This window comes from Colletotrichum tamarilloi (assembly GCF_030869305.1).
Source record: "Colletotrichum tamarilloi strain Tom-12 chromosome Unknown Scaffold_3.1, whole genome shotgun sequence".
Lineage (NCBI taxonomy): Eukaryota > Fungi > Ascomycota > Sordariomycetes > Glomerellales > Glomerellaceae > Colletotrichum > Colletotrichum tamarilloi.
In genome coordinates this window covers 1-16,698 of record NW_026849386.1, presented here as the reverse complement: position 1 = coordinate 16,698, position 16,698 = coordinate 1, and the positions used below count along the sequence as shown (strand labels likewise).

Genomic DNA, 16,698 nt, shown 5'->3' with positions numbered 1-16,698 from the left:
AGGATGAGACATCGTTTCCGGTTCGACAAACACGATCTTGCTGCTCGAGGCTTCCTAGCTTGATACTTGCACATTTCATCTTTGGTGCTACTAATGAAGCGTACCACTCCACAATGCCTCCAGAATACCATCCGAACATACCCAGCGGCCCCAGCCCCAATCGCCACCCTCGCACATTGAGCGAAGATCTGTCTTACCTCCATCTAGGTGGCAGCATTCCGAAAGTTGTTATTGTCAGTTGCAAATTGGGCCCTCTTCTGCCATTCAAGCTGCACGATTTCCTAACACGAACCACAGGGCGATGAGCACAACCCTGCGCTTGACGCTATTCATGGGAACCAGGGCCTCGATAACGTTCCAAAAGAACGCCCAGCAGCACCTAGCGAACAGACCAGTGTCGGGAACCGAAACCCACCAATCCGCTCGACAGACCAGGCCCAAAGTCCCCCCAGCGCTTACACTGGAGTACCACTAGATGAGCTTCTTCGGAGCCATTACCAGCCCCATCCTCACCCTGAAGTAACGGAAGGATACCTCCCGACTGGCCTTTTGGAGGAACTTGTTGGTCCTGAAGCGGTGAAACAAGAACTCACAGAGGCTTTGGACGATGACTCCGATATAAACCGCATTGCTCAAAGGGTATGCGAGAGCTCTCCAGGGGGTAGGTGTTATCGACAGGTCTTTGCGATTCTTTGCCTGATTGAGAGAGTAAAGTCTATCGAAAAGTTTCTAGACCCTGTAACCGGAGTTTGTGATTCAGATCTGCCTCTTCAAAAAGTCGAATTAGGCCAAAGAAACAAGGTTGACTTGCGAAAAAGAAAAGACCTCGACAAACCCTTGGGGTGTTTCCAAGGTTGGAGACATAATTCACTGAGGTCTTTCGATGACTGGCAATGGACGCTAAGGGTTCCATTTCTCAAGGGCATTCAAGGAAGCGAGGCCCAATATCGAAAGTTTGATGATCGAGTCATACTCCCCTTGACATACCAATCTGACCCCAACGACGATGGAGCAACTGGTGGATTCAGTGAAGTATTTAAGGTCAAGTTGCATCCCCGCCATCACGACTTCAGTCAAAACGGGGCAGATGTAAGTACCCACTTTTTATGATAATAGTCAAGTTACTCCGTACTTTAAAATCAGAGTCGGGACTAGAGGTGGAATCATGCCAGGTTTGCTGATCAATGGCTAACATGAAGCTGCTAGTGCTTTTTTGCTCTGAAGAGACTTCGATCCACAGATACGGCAGCCTTCCAGCGAGAACTTCAGATGTTGCGGAAATTTGAAAGCGAAAACGCCCATGAACACTTGATTTCACTGCTCACAACTTGGAGTCAGAAAGGTTTCTTTTACTTTCTTTTCCCATGGGCCGAGTGTGATTTGGTCAAGTACTGGGAAATCCATAGTGAACCAGACATGGGCGAAGACCTCGTCCGTTGGGTTGCGAGGCAGACTGCTGGCATGGCTGCCGGCCTTGCCAGGATCCATGAGTACCCAGGAAAGGTCGATGGCAACACTGAGAATGCGGTGAAGTACGGTCGCCATGGAGATATAAAGCCCGATAATATTCTCTGGTTTCGAAGTTCGATGGGTGATCCTGGAAGGCTCGTGATATCGGACTTCGGACTTGGCGTTTTTAACAGCAAGAGAAGTCGATCTAACATTCCCAACAACTCTGGCATAGGGCGAACGCCTACTTACCGGCCCCCGGAATGCGATATTGAGGGTGCTATGATCTCACGATCTTGGGACATTTGGACTCTGGGATGCGTCTATGTCGAGTTCGTTACGTGGCTGTTGGGTGGATGGGAGCTGTCGGAAGATTTTGCCGAATACCGAATGACGAGATCATCGATATGGGGCCAGGAGTTCAAGTCCGATATTTACTTCGACATTGTACAAGTTGTGCGTATTGCATCCGATGACGACACCTCCTTGAGAAGTATGGGTGCCATGGTAAAACCAAATGTGACCCGAGTATGTATCGTTCCACAGCCGTCACCAGACAGAAGCCCGGACTGATGAATCGTAGTGGTTTGACGGGCTTCATAATCATCGAGATTGTACTCAGTACACCCATGATCTTCTAAAGTTCGTTCAGAACAGAATGTTGATCGTCGAGTCAGCGGTCAGGAAACGAGCGACTTGCAAGGAAGTGTTTGAAGAACTGCGACGTATTCAAAGGCGATGTCTGGAAAGCAAAGCTTACTGTGTCGAGCCTGTGCCTTGGCCTCTACCACCATCCAGTGAAGAGTCACCTGCTGTCAAGATCAGGCTCAACGAAAATGCGCTGGATACCATTAGAAAAAGCCATCCGAGGCTTCGCACTCATCAAGGCCGCACAGAAGAGCCGCCAAGGGCGAGGGTGGGACATGGGGATCAACTTCTACAACCTCCAACAGAGAGAGTATATTGAGCGACTACGAAAACCATCGACCTGAAGATAGGTCTGAGATCCAGGAACAAGGTTACCACACGACTCCAAACACATGTCCTGCTCAAAATATACCTGGCAAAGTTTCCCTTGTCACTCATCCCCTTCTCGTCTCGCGTGAGACCTGCCTGATGCTTGCATAGTGGCCAGGTCCAGAAGAAGACCTGAAGAGATTCCGCTCTTCCTTCAAGTGCCAAAAAAATCAGCCATGTTAAAACTCGAATGCATCAATAGTTCTGCTCGTCGCTTACTGGTGTGAGGGACCGCGGCAGGTCAAGGTTCCATTTCCCTCGCGAGAACTGGGTGATTCGATTTTAGCACACAAAAAGCGCAAAGAAGGAGAGTACAGTTTGGATTATCTTACTCGAACTCCAATATCATCTCCCGAAGCGTTCGGGAACAACTGTCTGAGCTTCTGATGGAGCATTGTCTCATCGCAATATCGACCACTAACAAATTCCTTCGTCATGATTGCTTGGTGAACAACTCCAAAAGGTTGAGTTGATCGCCGGAACGCATGACGGGCTGCATACTGACAGTTTTGTATGGCCTACCTGTCGGAGTCCTCTTCCGGGACAGGGTTCATAACGAATCAGATTATGCCTCGTGTTAGCTACACGGCGGGGAACCACGCTCGTCAGGCTACCCGAATGAGGCGAGCGAGACTCTAGGCAAAGGCAGTGTTAGGCACAGACGCGTTGCATCTCGCCATCGACATGCCGACAAGTATCGGTTTGGAGGGCGACGTGAATCGATCATTGGAGACATCTTGAAGTCGTCGACATCATCGCATACTGCTGTCAGCCCGCAGCGAAGCCTACCTCTTCATTTGCAGTACTTCCAACCAGGCGGAGCATCTATCTTGGCACGCCAGGGTAGCATTGCTTCCTGCGTTATACTGATTAGCTGCTTTCTATCATGAGAAGATTAGTAACGGAGCTTTTGACCTGCAGGAAGGGTGGATACTTCGGAATCTCGACCCCTCCTTTGCATAATTACCGAAGAGCGCCTTGGGCGGAGTTCGGGCTCCTTTGGAGTGGTTGGGCTGCTTCGAGATGCCTCGTTTCACTCTTCACAGAGGCTCGTTTTCGTTGAAGCTTTCATTCTAGGAATACGGAGAAGTTCGGATGTTGGCAAAGGGTTGAGGCAGTTCTCCAATGTCATTAGGGCTGTTGACACCAGTGACTGTCGGATTGAAGTACCGTGTTTTTGCCAGTCTCAAGAAAGAATGCAGCTATTTCCACCCTCAGGATGATCCAACGCTTGTCCATCATTCATTGAATGAAACGGAAATTAACCACATGCATGACCTACCACCACAAATATCACCTACCTGATTAATTGAAGCATGGACTGGCTCCTCGATGGGTCATTGCTGAGTAATAGTGAGACCGATCTCGCCAACGTCTTTGAATATGAGCCAAGATCTGTCAAAGTTGTCCAATTAGACGACGAAGATGGGGTAAGGTAAGTCATTGATCAATACTTAACAAAAAGCTCACATTATTGCAGGAGCCCAAACAGTGGAAGGTGAATGATGAAGGTTGGAAGGAATGGTTTCATGAGGTTTGTGGCCGTTTGTCAGCCTCAACCCATAGCTGGTTGCTCTCAGACTAATAAAAGTCGGTGAAAAGAACCACAGAGACCTTGACCAAAGCTACAAGCCCAAGATCACTGTCGTGTAAGCTTTTTGTCAATGAGTATAATTGGACTGGGGTTTGAAGAGACTGGCATTACGAAAGGCTGATATTATCTGTTGCAGATTTGCAAGACGAGCCAAGACTAGCCCGTCAGCTTACCAACCCAAAACCATCCGCTCTCTTTCTTTTTCACGCGAGACCTTCAGATATATCTGTAGCAAGCTGATGATTCATAGTGGCATCTCTCGGACCATCAGCCGTGGAGATGTGGCAAGCTTTTGTTCGGGAGATGTGGCTATGGGTGAGCTTGAAGAGCCAGCTATCGGTGGGTTCACACCAAAGTCTACTAGTCTTAGTAGACAACAGACCGTCATATTCTAAGCCCTCGAAGTTTATCACAGCAGGACCTCCATGGCATGGGATGGCGACTTAGCTCTTTCGGTAACACACCTATCAAAGACAGGTTCGACGAACGCTATCGTCTTCGGCACCACTGCTGAAATAGAGGATGAGATTATTGACAGACTCTACTGCTCATCCAGCGCCTTGTCACACCCATTCCTACTTCCGGGAATCTTCACTGAGCTAGAGAGAGAGAGACAGCTAAAGCGGCTCGTTGAGGATACTCAAGGCGAGCTGGAAAAGGCTACATACTACTTGGGTTCCGATGAGGGAAGCGAAAGTGACCAGGCTGCTACCCAGCCAATCATTGACCTTTGGCTTAACACCACGGAGCTCCGAAATGGCCTGTTCAACTGGAAGACACAGGTGGAAGAGATGCTACTTCATATCGAAGGAATGGCCGAGAGTTACTCAACATCAAACGTCATGGATGGACGTTCGGCATTTGCTTGTGCCGATACCAAAGCAGATCTAAAGCGGAAGCAAGCAAAAGTGAATTCTATGATCAGAAACCGACTGAGGTCGATAATAAACGAGTATGAGGACACTATAAGAGACTGTACTATGAGATTAGACGGAATGTCGATGGCGACTCAGCTCGTGAGTTTATTTATACTCAGCTTAATCATACATACTCTCGTCATAATATCCCACTAACTCGTGTACAGTCTCATGCAAGGACCAACATGCAGATTGCCCTGGAATCCAAACGAGATGGGAAGCGAATGCAGAATATTTCCATTTTCTCCATGGTATTTCTACCTAGCATGTTTGTTGCAGTAAGTCAGATCCTTGCCACTGCTTGTCTGGTATCTTTCTTGATACGTCTTATTCTACGGAAATTGGAAATCTGATCATCGCGGCAAAGTATTCTAACGTGATAACTCTCAAATCAGACAATTTTCTCTACGGACTTCTTCAATTGGTTTCCCAAAGAAAAGGAAGCTATGATTTCGCCATACATCTGGGTTCTAATCTCATTTTGTATCTGTCTGAGTGTTCTAGTACTTGGTGGATACTATCTTATGTCTACTCGTCTGATGTGTCTTCGCGTCGCTCACTCGAAGTCACGGAAGTGGTTGTCAATGGTGTGATATGGATGACCGTACCTATATGAGTTGCAAGTTGTCAAAGTTCAAAAGTTCTGACTGGAATTTCTCACGTTCGAGCCCTAGTTGTAGACAAGGCGTGGAATGAGAAGCGTCCGTCAGCAGACCTGACGGAAGTAGATAAAGTACTTGCTACAGTCACTACAATGGAACAAATGACCGTCTCCAAATGCAATCAAACCCAAAATGTCTGCAGTTGCCTCATCTTAAAGGCGTCTGGACACTTGTGTATACTTCACCGAGTCGGCTCAGTCTCAGATCATTCGACATTCTACTGAACGATCCAGACGTCAGGACTAAACGATTGAACCCTTCTCTGCCTGCGCGATGGGCATGTCAAGGGAGACAGACTGCGCACTCTCAAACGTGACGTTGGTAATTGCGTCATACGCTCGCAGTTGCGTGCGCGCCTCTTGCGCACCAGTTCTCACCAAAGTTGCAATCGTCTCGGATCGAGCCAGAAAGCGAACTTTGAAAGGCAGTGGACGGTTGACCTGAGACACAGTGTACGCATCTGGGTCCAAAACGACTTCGTTGCCCTAGTTTAAAAGTCATTAGCTCCTGATGAAGACAAAACTCAGCTTGGCACTAGCCCACCTTTTCGTCTACACCCGGACGGATCTCGAAAGCCCAGAGAAGAGAGACAATGGTGAAGTACAAGCTTTGTTGGGCCAATGCTTCACCGCTGCAGACTCGACGTCCCCATCCAAAGGTATTGTGTCCACGTTTGTTAGGATATGCTGGCCCATCAAAACTTTCCATAAAACGTTCCGGCCAGAATCGATGCGGTTGGGGGAATTCCCGCGGGTTTCGGTGCATGGCGTAGAGATTTCCGATGATCGATGTTCCCCTCGGAAAGAAGAATCCGTTGTAGATTTCATCTTCGGTGGGTGCATGGGGAGGCCCGCCAAGAGCAAATGCAGGCCGCCATCTGAGTGTTTCGTTGATGACTGCCGCCAAATACGTGAGACTGTCTTCGTCGGACCAGTCGGGATAACGATCGCGGCCGACGATGCGATCGATTTCCTCGTGCGCCTTGCTTTGAACGTCTTGATTCAAACACATAGCCAGAACAAAAGTCAGCATGGTGCTAGTGGTAGTGTCAACCCCGGCGCCGATGAAGTTGCCTGTGAGGTTGGAAATTTCGACTTTACTGAGGCCATGTTCCTCCTTCTCTTTCAGTAGTCTCTTGGCGAAGTTGTCTTGTACCGCGTTAGATCCCTCACTTGTTCGACGTTTGGGCTAGCTTCCTGAGTTGGTTTGGCAGCGGATTCAGCCATGCCGGCATATCAGCAAGAGCAGGTATGGCCTCGGTGTATGTCTTTCCTGGGAAACCGAGGTTGGCGCTACCGACATATGCTTGAGCTACCTTCAAGACTGTGTCTGATTCAGTCCCGATGCGTCTGCCCCAGGCAATAATGGATACAATCGATACGGTAAAGCGTAAGGCACTGTCAACGAATCGATCGGGTTTCGTCAGACAGTCTTCAATCAATATCTTCGCTTCATTGGCTTGGGAAGTACGATATGCCTGGACCACCTGGGCGTTGGCAGCAGAGTGCTATGGAGCACGATTTGTTCATGTCAGCAGCTAGAATTACGAGCGGAAGGAAGGCTTTGTTAGAACCACTCTGAACAGGGATACGACTTACAGTCAAGCGACGGTGTACACGCCACTGCTCACCATATGCAAGTCCCGCTTGATTGAACTTGTTGAGGCCAAAGATCTTTCCGGTAAGTGTCTTTACAGGTCTAGATGAGAAGATGTTTGCCCGCTTGTCGCAGAGGTCAGACATAGACCAAGCATCGTTACAAATGACAACCGGGGTGTGTCCATCCCAGATTGTAATGATGGGAGATTGATACTTCAGCGACCATTCTTCAAACTTCTTCCACTGTCTGCTGCTTGGGATGTGGAAGATGTTGCCAAAAAGCGGTAGCGGGAACGGCCCAGGTGCCATTCGTTGTCTGAGCCGCAAGATACGGATGTAGTCTACGAGTACGTAAAATACACCGAAGGTCAGAGTGACCACGACGAAAATGGCTGGTAAGGCGACAATAAACATGGTGTCTACCAGGTTTGTGACAATCGCATAGGAAAGAGTGAGTAGAGTAGATGGTGATGAGATATCTAGGGGCCTTGTAGCGGCGAGCTTCGATTTTCCAAGTTCACTTCAATGTATGATACGAGTTACAATGAGTATCAAGTCATCGTCACGCTAGAATCAGACGTGAGGTGGGAACATCATATAAATGCGAAGACGTATCCAAAGGTATCATTTCGTTATCGTTAGATAGCCCAGTCCCAATGGCTTGCTGCGTCTTGTCAATCTTGACACTATCTCAGGCCCAGCTTGGCAGCTTCGAACACATGACGGCACCCCCGGGGTGTGATTGGAGCTCGGTAAATGCATAGACAATGAGGGGTCCGGAAAACAGTCCCGGCGTCATACTGCGCGCCGGCCGAAATGTTACGACCACCCCGCCCAACCCCTCTTCACCGGGATTTTGAGGTGGAATATGACGGCCAACACTGTGAAAAAGGAAGGATCTCAGTGTGAAATGTGGGCATATTAAGTCACTCGCAAGTCAACAGGTCTGTGTGGAATGTGGCAAACCAGGAACGTATGGTTATACCACGGTAGTGATAGTTTCAATTACCAAGGTTCTTGTGTGATCAGAGCCTGCGGGGTTTACTAAGTACAACAATCCAGATTCCTGGAATGTGTATACAGCATCACAAATGCGGTCTTCTAAATCTGTTATTTTTTCTGGGAGTATTTCTTCGGCACAGGAAGAGTTGCGTAGTTCGACATCGCATCCAAATGCTCCTTCGGCGAGATTGGCTTCCCCTCTTGTACGTATGTTCCCAATAGCTTGAAGTAATTGATGTAGTATGCCGGAGTGTATGTGTTGAAAAACTTGGCCTCCTCGTCAGTCGGGTTGCTGAACGTATGCGGTGCCCGAACAGGGACCGTGACATAGTCGCCTTCTTTCGCGTCGATAGTGTCCTCGGTGCCATCAGGCTTTGGGATGTGGTATCGAATGGTGCCTTTGGTCGTCAAAAATGTCTCGTCATGCATCTCGTGCCAATGGGCTGGAGGTCCTTTCAAGCCGGGAGGGAGAGTGAACTCGGCGGCCCCGATACGATTGTCTGCAAGCACAGATACGGTTAGCTCTCACTTCATGAAACCAAATTTACACCCTTATTGCGAGTATAACTGCGGATATCATTCAGTGGTAGCTCACCTGTGCGGGATCCATCTTCCAAGACGCGGCAAGTGATGAGTCCTAGCTTGATGACGTCCCCAGCTTTGGCAGGGACGAAGTTGACTGGAATTCCGTCCGTTGGAATATCGCGCCCGGGACCGAGCTCGACATCATCATCTACATCCATGGTGAAAGAGCTTGGAAGAAGTGTCGGGATTGAGAAAAGGTTGTATAATATTTGTGTGCCTCAACAGTTAGTTTTCTTACACGTTTGGCCGCACGTTGAAAGTTCAGCAGAAGAATTGGAGATGTCGTGACGTTATATGCATTCTTCGCATCACCAAGGTAACTCCATTTCATTTCAGATGCCCAAAGCTTGCACATAACGCACGAATCTCAAATGCGTGGTTTGGTTTGCTTGACAACGGGGGAAAACCCGAGCTCCGTGTTTGCGGATGCAAAGTTCAATCTCATCGGCCGTGTTTTCCACCTGCCTGGCTCATGTCCGCTCTGGCCCGGCTCGGTGGACATGGGCCCGACGCTACCCCCCTCACACCCTTACCCGGGCAGCAACTCTGGTTGTTGAGAATTGTGTGTCAAAGCATTCTAATTGCCGTACGTTGCGAGGGTTTTCCTTTCTGAACGTAAATACAGACATGATAGTCTGTAGAGCCACTGATTGATACTCTCAGCTCTTTTGATGTGAGCTACTTGACCTCGCCATCCAAATCGATTTCTCATCTAAATTCAAACATATCTCAACCAAAAAAGCATACGGTATCTCCTCGAGTTCCATCATCATGTACTTTGAGCCGGGCAGTCAGTCGGGAGGAATACCTCACAACCTTCCCCATGATCCGTTCAAGGCATGCGTTGTTCCTCGGCCAATTGGCTGGATATCGACCATCTCAGCAACGGATCCGAAGACGCACAACCTGGCACCCTATTCTCAGTTCAATAACCTCACATTCGATCCACCCTATGTTATGTTCTCGGCCAATCAAAAACCGGACCAGCAAAGAAAGGATACGGTTCTCAACGCGGAGCTGACCGGCAAGTTCTGCTGGAACCTAGCTACTTGGCCCTTGCGTGAAGCTGTAAACATCTCGGCTGAGCAGGTTGACTACGGAGTGGACGAGTTCGACCGCGCAGGTTTGCAAAAGGAATACAGTCGCGCGCTGCCAGGACATCCTGTGCCCATGGTCAAGGATAGTCCGGTCAAGTTTGAATGTGTATATCATACCACTCTCAGGCTACCCGCAAACCCTCCCATGGGAACTGTCGATGTCGTCATTGGGAGAGTCATCGGAGTACATATCCGAGATGATGTCTTGACCGATGGCAAGCTCGACGTCAGCAAGACACAGCCCATTGCTCGCTGCGGCTACTTTCAGTATACGGTCGTGCGAGAAACTTTTGAGATGATTATCCCGGGAATGGATGAGGCTACGCACGCAGGGCTAGAAGGAAACAGCGCGATTCACAAAAAGGTGAACATGTTAGAGAATGGATCGGAACAGCCGAATGGGGTTTCCGCTGGTTAAATGTTGTGCACTCGAGAGCATGAGAACTACTTGGTTTAGAAACAGCACACTTATCTTTCGATACTTGATTTTGATTCATATGAAGCAAGTGGCAACTCAAGATACGTGCATCATTAGTGCCTAGTACGTGATGGTGTTCATTAAGTCATCATGATTGGCAGCACGAGGTGCAGGTCACACTCAGCGTGACAAAATTATTCTCGGCTCTAATTATTCTAGAGAACAGTTTTCAAGAAAAGAAAAGCCCTGAAGATCCTGAAATTCTTCGGCCGAGAACGTCGTTTCATCGATCATCATCAGGTCCGGGTGCGGCAACACACCACCAATCTCGTCAAACTGATAGCCGTTGACGCTGTGTGTGTTCTGTGAATTTCCTTGTTCTGGCGTTCTCAGATCCCGTTGCAGGGAGACGTCCGTAGTGGTGATGGGAGGTGTTAAAGGACCCGGAGCATTTGTTCGGACCACCTCCGGGGTCTGAACTTGGTGTTGATGCCGGGAGCTGCTTGAGAGCAAGGAATCATAGGAATGGGAAGGCTTCGGAAGCGAACTGCCTGAAGAGGATGGAGCATGAGATGTTGTCGATGCTAGTGAAAATGCCGAGGGTTGCCCAGTCTTTTCTGAAGCCGTACGTGAACCCCTTCTTCCTCTTCTATCCAAAGCCTCTTGTCGAGCAGATCTTGCCTTTCCCAGCTGTCTGAGAACAGACCGCCATTGTTGCGGCTTTTGACCGCTCAACAATGAGGGAGGATGTTCCCACCTCAACACGGTGGCTTTTTCAATTGCCTGCCATGCTCGCCGGGATCCCTTGCAAAGAGGGTCCGTTCGAAGCCAGTGAAGGACCAGAGAGAATGCATGCCACTGAGTGTAGGAGCTGAAAAGCCAAAGCCAAGGACGCGTTCGGGGATCAGTCCGAAGTTTGCAGTTGAGTTCTATGACTTCGACAGCGACGGCGAATAATCGCTTGCGGGTTGGCTCTGTTATATCTTTCGAGTCCACATGTGGGTTGATGCCATGCAGCCTAACTTTGTGAAATAGCATTCTCGTCAGGACCATGGTAACCTGTGATGGGTTTGGTCAACACTAAGTGCTTCAGCTTCACGCTCATACTAAGCGGTGGCAGACGTGAACAACCGAAAACTTACCCAATGCAGAGCGTTTGTCGCCGAGTAATTTTGAAGGAACTTTTGAGAAAACTCTTGCTCACAAAAGTCGATCCAATCGTTGCGCTCTTGCTGTGACATTTCGGCATAGCTCTTGCTCATGTTTTCACAGTGCCTTCTCGAGTCCGCCATGCAACGGTACATGCTCGTGATTTGGCATCGGGCTAATGTAAACGTCATCTCCGTGATGCCTCTAGTTTCGGATGGATACTCGAGCATTGCCGGATACAGCTGTATGTCGTTGAGATTCCGCGGTGGCTGGCTATCGAAACTACTCATCTCGAGTCTGTGGAGAAGTCAACGAATTATTCTACTGGGCCCCTGCGAAAGTCTTAAGTATTACAAATTGTATTCACCCGAATAGTCCTCCGCCGATGGAGCGTCCAGAACTGCAATTTGCCACCAAAGGCGGCGTCGCATTTCGATGTCGAATGTTGAGAGTCCGAACAGACTGCCTTCCCTATGAATGCCGAAATTCTGAGCAAGTCTAACGGCCAACCCCGAAAGGTTCCAGGAGAGCCGAGGTTCATGATGTCGCAGGAAAATGAGGTACAATACTAATGCCTGCAACGGTTGGATATCCCCGGTGTGGATCAGCATGGCCTTCGAAAGCATTGCTTCTACCTCGTCTCGCAGGACGGACAGGACCAGGGCTTGTCTGCTTTGAAAGAGCTGGCCGCACTCTTCTTCGCCCAGACTTGTTACCGCGCCGTAGTAGATTGACAGCATGATACAACGGGTGCCGTCTTCGAAGTCCACCAAGCGATGCCCGGTCACTGCCTGCTCCAGCGACGGCAAATGAAGCAACTTGGTCAGCGGCTCAACTCTTTCTTTGTAAATACCCCACAAGTGCAGTTTTTGATCGCCAATTATAGAAAGAATCCTTCTCTTTGAGCTCGTAGTTTCGTTATCGAAACTCAAACTTTCCGGTTTCTTCGAGCACCAATTGGCGAAAGGATTAGAACCGGTATCTTCGAAGTCATCGTCGTCTGAGCGATCTTCGTCTGTCGCAGAGCCGCTGCTGATCTACTTATCATTAGCCGAGGATACGATTTGATGTTGTGCATTATCTGACTTCACTTTTACAATCCTCCCAAAACCATCGTCTTACATAGGTGTCCCTCCCGGCATCGCGAACAATCCTGCCATCACTGCCACCATGGCTTGATGTTACACTTTGCAACTCGGCACTGGGTGGGTTTGAACGACCTATTTGGACTCCTGGGCCAATCGTCGGACCGAAAGATCCCAAGTCCGTAGCGCCGAGGTCTTCAGCCATAGGCGAAGGAATCGGAGACTGAGGTCGTTCTCGGCCACCTTCATCACTGTGTTTGTGGGCTTGCTGAGGATCTACGGGATCCTGCCTGTCTCCGTCTTTCGGCTCCAAAGTTTGAACAACTTTCTCTAGTCTTTGAAGCATTTCCACTAGCTCAGGTGTCATAACCATTTGTGTCTGGCTTGTCTTAGCGGCAGGGAATACGCATTCACCCCCGTACTTGACGCAATTCCGACATGGCTTCTGCTTGTCGCACTTGACCTTCCGTTTGCTACACAAAAGACACGAACGCCGTTTTCTCCCTGCATTACTTGGTTGTTTAGGAGGAGCAGCAGAAGCAGTTGTCGACTGTCCGTCGGTAGTCGAATGTTGCTTTGAAGACGTTTCAATGTTGTCTGACATGTTGTCGGGCGAAGATGGTAGGCATTCGTGCGTCAACAGGAAAGAAGGGCTTCGGACTGAAGATGAGAAGTAGATGCCAATTTGGCTTAGAGAAAACCAGGACCCGGAGACCCGGCCGAAAACGATTCAAGGCCTGCCATTGGGTACTTAGGCAGCGCTCAGAGAAGTCAGATTGAAGTGGCAGCTGAGGCAGTCGGCCGAAGTCGCCGGGTAAAGCTTTTGACTTCCAGCCCCACTTGAAGTCAGGAAACCACATTAAGGCTCTCAGAGATGCAAAGAGAGCAAATATGTGACCGTCAAAATCAGTCATAGGCTCATGAAAAAGTAGTCTTCTAGAGCACGTTCGACGAATGATCGACCCAGCAGTCCTTCAGACCATCAGCCTACTGCGATTGAATCTCTGTACACCATCAACTCTTTTCTTGGCAGTGCAAACTATTGATCACTTGAAGATGAAGCTCAGTTGCGAGGAAAGCCTAGTATCTTTGACAAAAGGAGACTCACCGAGGCTTCCCGGTGTTGCTCTGGCTGCATTCAACAAACATAGCGAGTTGACCCCGCCACTAAGAAAGACTGAGGGACTTCTCATTAATAGACGATACAGAGATTCTCTACAGCCAATGCCATGGGATCAAGAGGGCAGATGTCAAAGAGCAAATCACTCTTGATGATGCTTTTCGCGGATTCTCTTGCACAAAGCTGATTACAACAATCTCCGTACTGCAATGCGTCGAGAAGAAAATGATAGGTCTCGATGACGAGGTTGAAACGATACTGCCCGAGCTTAAGGACCCCGAAATCATATTGCCGGACTCTACTACATCCTTCAGGCTCGAAAGAGCCAAGAACAAAATAACGGTTCGGCATTTGCTGACCCACACCAGCGGCATATCTTATGACGCCATGCATCCACTGCTCGTAGCATGGCGAAAATCAAGAAGCGAACAGCCCCTAGTGATGAGCGGGAGAACCATCGAAGCTTTTTCACTTCCCCTTTTGTTTGAGCCTGGAACTAGCTGGGTCTATGGTGCTAGTTTGGACTGGGCTGGGGTGCTTGTGGAGAGGTTGAGCAATATGAAGCTGGCAACTTACATGGAAGAGCATGTGTTCAGACCTCTTGGTCTTACGAACACAACACTTCACATAACAGAAAGACCGGATATGCAGAAACTACTAGCTCAAATGTTTGTACGGACCGGTGAGGGAAAGCTGGCCCCCATCCCTTCACCTTGCCCGGAAGATGCACAGGAGACCTCCGGTGGGATGGGACTCATCACTACTACGTCAGACTTCGTCAAAGTCTTGACAGACCTACTCAAGGACAGTCCAGTGCTTCTGAAAGCCGACTTCGTGACAGAAATGTTCACTCCTCAGTTTCATCAAGGCACCAGTCAATACGAAGGGTTGATCAAACAAGAGGTATGCCTAGCTCCCCACCCCATGGCGTAGCAGCCAAGCTAAGCGCCCCAAACTCTAACACGAAGGACCGATAGGCTTTGCATAAACAACTGACGGGGGACGACACGGGATGCCCCGGAGTAGCATTCGGACTGGGTGGTATGGTAATCAAAGAGGATACGCCTAACCTCCCCGCAAAATGTCTGACATGGAACGGGATGCCAAATATTGGGTGGTTCGTTAACCGAGAAAGTGGGCTTGGGGCTGTCTATGTGAGCCAGTTGCTTCCAGCGGGAGATTCCGAGAGCGCAAAGCTTCTCGGGGAATTCTGGCGACGAGTTTGGGTTGATCATCTTGCGGGGCGTTAACATCACTTAAAATTGAGTACTAGACATGAGGGAAAAGTCAGGCAAACAGGGTTCAACATATGCAATCGTCTATGTTAAGGGACTGCGACTTTCTGAGGCTCTTGTTCTAAGGATTTGGTGTTCATTTCTTCACAACCCATTGTTACTGATGATTGGATAATTAATTCACTGCCAACTTGTCTCGCTCGTACGCGTTTTTAAGCACACGCAATATTTCCCTCTTGAACCAACCAGACTGGATAGTAATAACTAGATGTCTCAGAGGGGAGTTCTTTTCGGACGCAAGAATGGATGAATCTGAGCCTTCTCAATATCCCAGATCTTCTCCTTGACCAACGGATCATCCATGAGTCGCGCTAAAATCCCTTCCCGTGTGGGCGCAAAGACAAGCATGGCACTGCCCGTGATGTGCGGGGTTTGCCCGGGGCCCACGGGCTCCGCCAAAGTGGCACCTGCGTTGACCAAATGTTAGCTAAACATGGATTTGGACGGCATTGATGAACGACGGCCACGGGGCAGCGGATATCCCACCTCCAAACACCCAAAAGCCTTGAGGATCTGTTTTCATCCGCTCAATGTGTTGTCTGTTTCGCGTCGGGATGTCAATTCATAATCTGCTCTCTGAGTCTGGGCTGAGACATACGGGAACACCGCAGCCCTTCGGTCTTTGGCCTCCGGGAAGTCTGGGACGTGAATGAGCCACTCCGAGTTTCCTATCTGCTGGTTTGATGATGTCTTCATTCCTGCCATGTTGTCGCCTGCGTAAATATCTCTCTAGCTTAACATGGAGCAATATTGATTGATCGACTTAGGGGCCACCTCAACTTATACAGAATATGCTGACGTCGGTTCAAGTTCACGTTCGCTCTGGAATACTTCGCTCTCCGAAACGCCGACTGGGGTTAGAACGGAGAGCTGGACCGGAGGGATCGGCCGAGCTACTACTGCGGTTTACTTCTCTGCTAATCATATCCACATTCCCAAACACGGCTACAACCCCACAGCGCTATCATCAGGGGCCAACGTAGTGCGCAGGAGTGGACTGCCGGACGGGTTCCCCGCCAAACACTTTATCATCTAAAAGCCCTAGTCCGCCATGGCGTTGATCTATGCCACGGTCCCATGTGCCGTGAACAAGAAAGGTAGAGAAAAGGTAACGCAGTGCCGCTTCAGCTGCTGCGCTCTTACAAACACGTTTTGGGTTGGTAATTGTGTCCATCGTGATTCGTGTGTAGGTGCTTCTCCCCGCACTTCGTCCCCCCTGTCTAGGCCTTATCTCTCGGCCTACACCATGTTCCCTCCGTGCGCCTCGTCCCAACATGGCTTGGTGGTGATGAATCTCCCTCGTGATCCCTCCCTTTTCCATCACCTTATCTCCATGTAATTTATCACTTCAGCGTTCGTTATCTTCTGCTTGTTTTGCAAAGCAAGTCTTTCCTTCGGAATCCTCATTCTGTCCGCAATCACGCGTGATGCAACGCGGTACACATGAAGCAACTCATCTTCACGATATAAGTCAACATACCCACTTCCTGGCACCCCCCTGTTTCTGGCACCACAAAAACGATGGGATCACAACCCAACCTCCTCATTACTATTAACTATTGATCCTCAACCACACCCACTACAATACAGCTGCCAGCCTCACTAGGGCATTCAGAGTCGCTGGATTCAGCCGTGATAACCTCCTTTTCACCCGCTTCGATTTGAGCCCGATGGATATCCCTGATGTTCGCGAACTTCGTATTGGGATCG

General features: G+C 49.3%; 9 protein-coding genes across 9 annotated transcripts; 4 read left to right on the top strand and 5 right to left on the bottom strand.

Moving 5' to 3' along the window:
• Positions 1-113: 113 nt before the first annotated feature.
• Positions 114-2,090, top strand: CTAM01_01185 (protein kinase; the record flags this gene model as incomplete). Its single annotated transcript, XM_060517227.1, has 5 exons — positions 114-233; positions 298-639; positions 922-1,089; positions 1,207-1,942; positions 1,996-2,090. 5 exons carry the CDS (start codon positions 114-116, stop codon positions 2,088-2,090), a joined length of 1,461 nt encoding a protein of 486 aa, XP_060387688.1.
• Positions 2,091-3,782: 1,692 nt separating this feature from the next.
• On the top strand, positions 3,783-5,863 carry CTAM01_01184 (uncharacterized protein; the record flags this gene model as incomplete). Its single annotated transcript, XM_060517226.1, has 4 exons — positions 3,783-3,901; positions 4,077-4,115; positions 4,479-5,012; positions 5,602-5,863. 4 exons carry the CDS (start codon positions 3,783-3,785, stop codon positions 5,861-5,863), a joined length of 954 nt encoding a protein of 317 aa, XP_060387687.1.
• Positions 5,864-5,881: 18 nt separating this feature from the next.
• Positions 5,882-7,651, bottom strand: CTAM01_01183 (uncharacterized protein; the record flags this gene model as incomplete). Its single annotated transcript, XM_060517225.1, has 4 exons — positions 5,882-6,124; positions 6,183-6,787; positions 7,110-7,146; positions 7,238-7,651. 4 exons carry the CDS (start codon positions 7,649-7,651, stop codon positions 5,882-5,884), a joined length of 1,299 nt encoding a protein of 432 aa, XP_060387686.1.
• A 696-nt stretch (positions 7,652-8,347) lies between these two features.
• Positions 8,348-8,982, bottom strand: CTAM01_01182 (uncharacterized protein; the record flags this gene model as incomplete). The annotated part of the gene is made up of 2 exons (XM_060517224.1): positions 8,348-8,739; positions 8,835-8,982. 2 exons carry the CDS (start codon positions 8,980-8,982, stop codon positions 8,348-8,350), a joined length of 540 nt encoding a protein of 179 aa, XP_060387685.1.
• Positions 8,983-9,595: 613 nt separating this feature from the next.
• CTAM01_01181 (flavoprotein oxygenase) lies at positions 9,596-10,339 on the top strand (the record flags this gene model as incomplete). Its single annotated transcript, XM_060517223.1, has 1 exon — positions 9,596-10,339. One exon carries the CDS (start codon positions 9,596-9,598, stop codon positions 10,337-10,339), a length of 744 nt encoding a protein of 247 aa, XP_060387684.1.
• Positions 10,340-10,549: 210 nt separating this feature from the next.
• Positions 10,550-11,778, bottom strand: CTAM01_01180 (uncharacterized protein; the record flags this gene model as incomplete). Its single annotated transcript, XM_060517222.1, has 2 exons — positions 10,550-11,398; positions 11,482-11,778. The coding sequence occupies 2 exons, from the start codon at positions 11,776-11,778 to the stop codon at positions 10,550-10,552; spliced, it is 1,146 nt and encodes a 381-aa protein (XP_060387683.1).
• Positions 11,779-11,838: 60 nt separating this feature from the next.
• On the bottom strand, positions 11,839-12,919 carry CTAM01_01179 (uncharacterized protein; the record flags this gene model as incomplete). The annotated part of the gene is made up of 2 exons (XM_060517221.1): positions 11,839-12,525; positions 12,575-12,919. The coding sequence occupies 2 exons, from the start codon at positions 12,917-12,919 to the stop codon at positions 11,839-11,841; spliced, it is 1,032 nt and encodes a 343-aa protein (XP_060387682.1).
• Positions 12,920-13,527: 608 nt separating this feature from the next.
• Positions 13,528-14,943, top strand: CTAM01_01178 (beta-lactamase family protein; the record flags this gene model as incomplete). Its single annotated transcript, XM_060517220.1, has 3 exons — positions 13,528-13,656; positions 13,814-14,596; positions 14,671-14,943. 3 exons carry the CDS (start codon positions 13,528-13,530, stop codon positions 14,941-14,943), a joined length of 1,185 nt encoding a protein of 394 aa, XP_060387681.1.
• Positions 14,944-15,201: 258 nt separating this feature from the next.
• CTAM01_01177 (uncharacterized protein) lies at positions 15,202-15,693 on the bottom strand (the record flags this gene model as incomplete). Its single annotated transcript, XM_060517219.1, has 3 exons — positions 15,202-15,395; positions 15,475-15,527; positions 15,587-15,693. 3 exons carry the CDS (start codon positions 15,691-15,693, stop codon positions 15,202-15,204), a joined length of 354 nt encoding a protein of 117 aa, XP_060387680.1.
• Between the last annotated feature and the right edge of the window lie 1,005 nt (positions 15,694-16,698).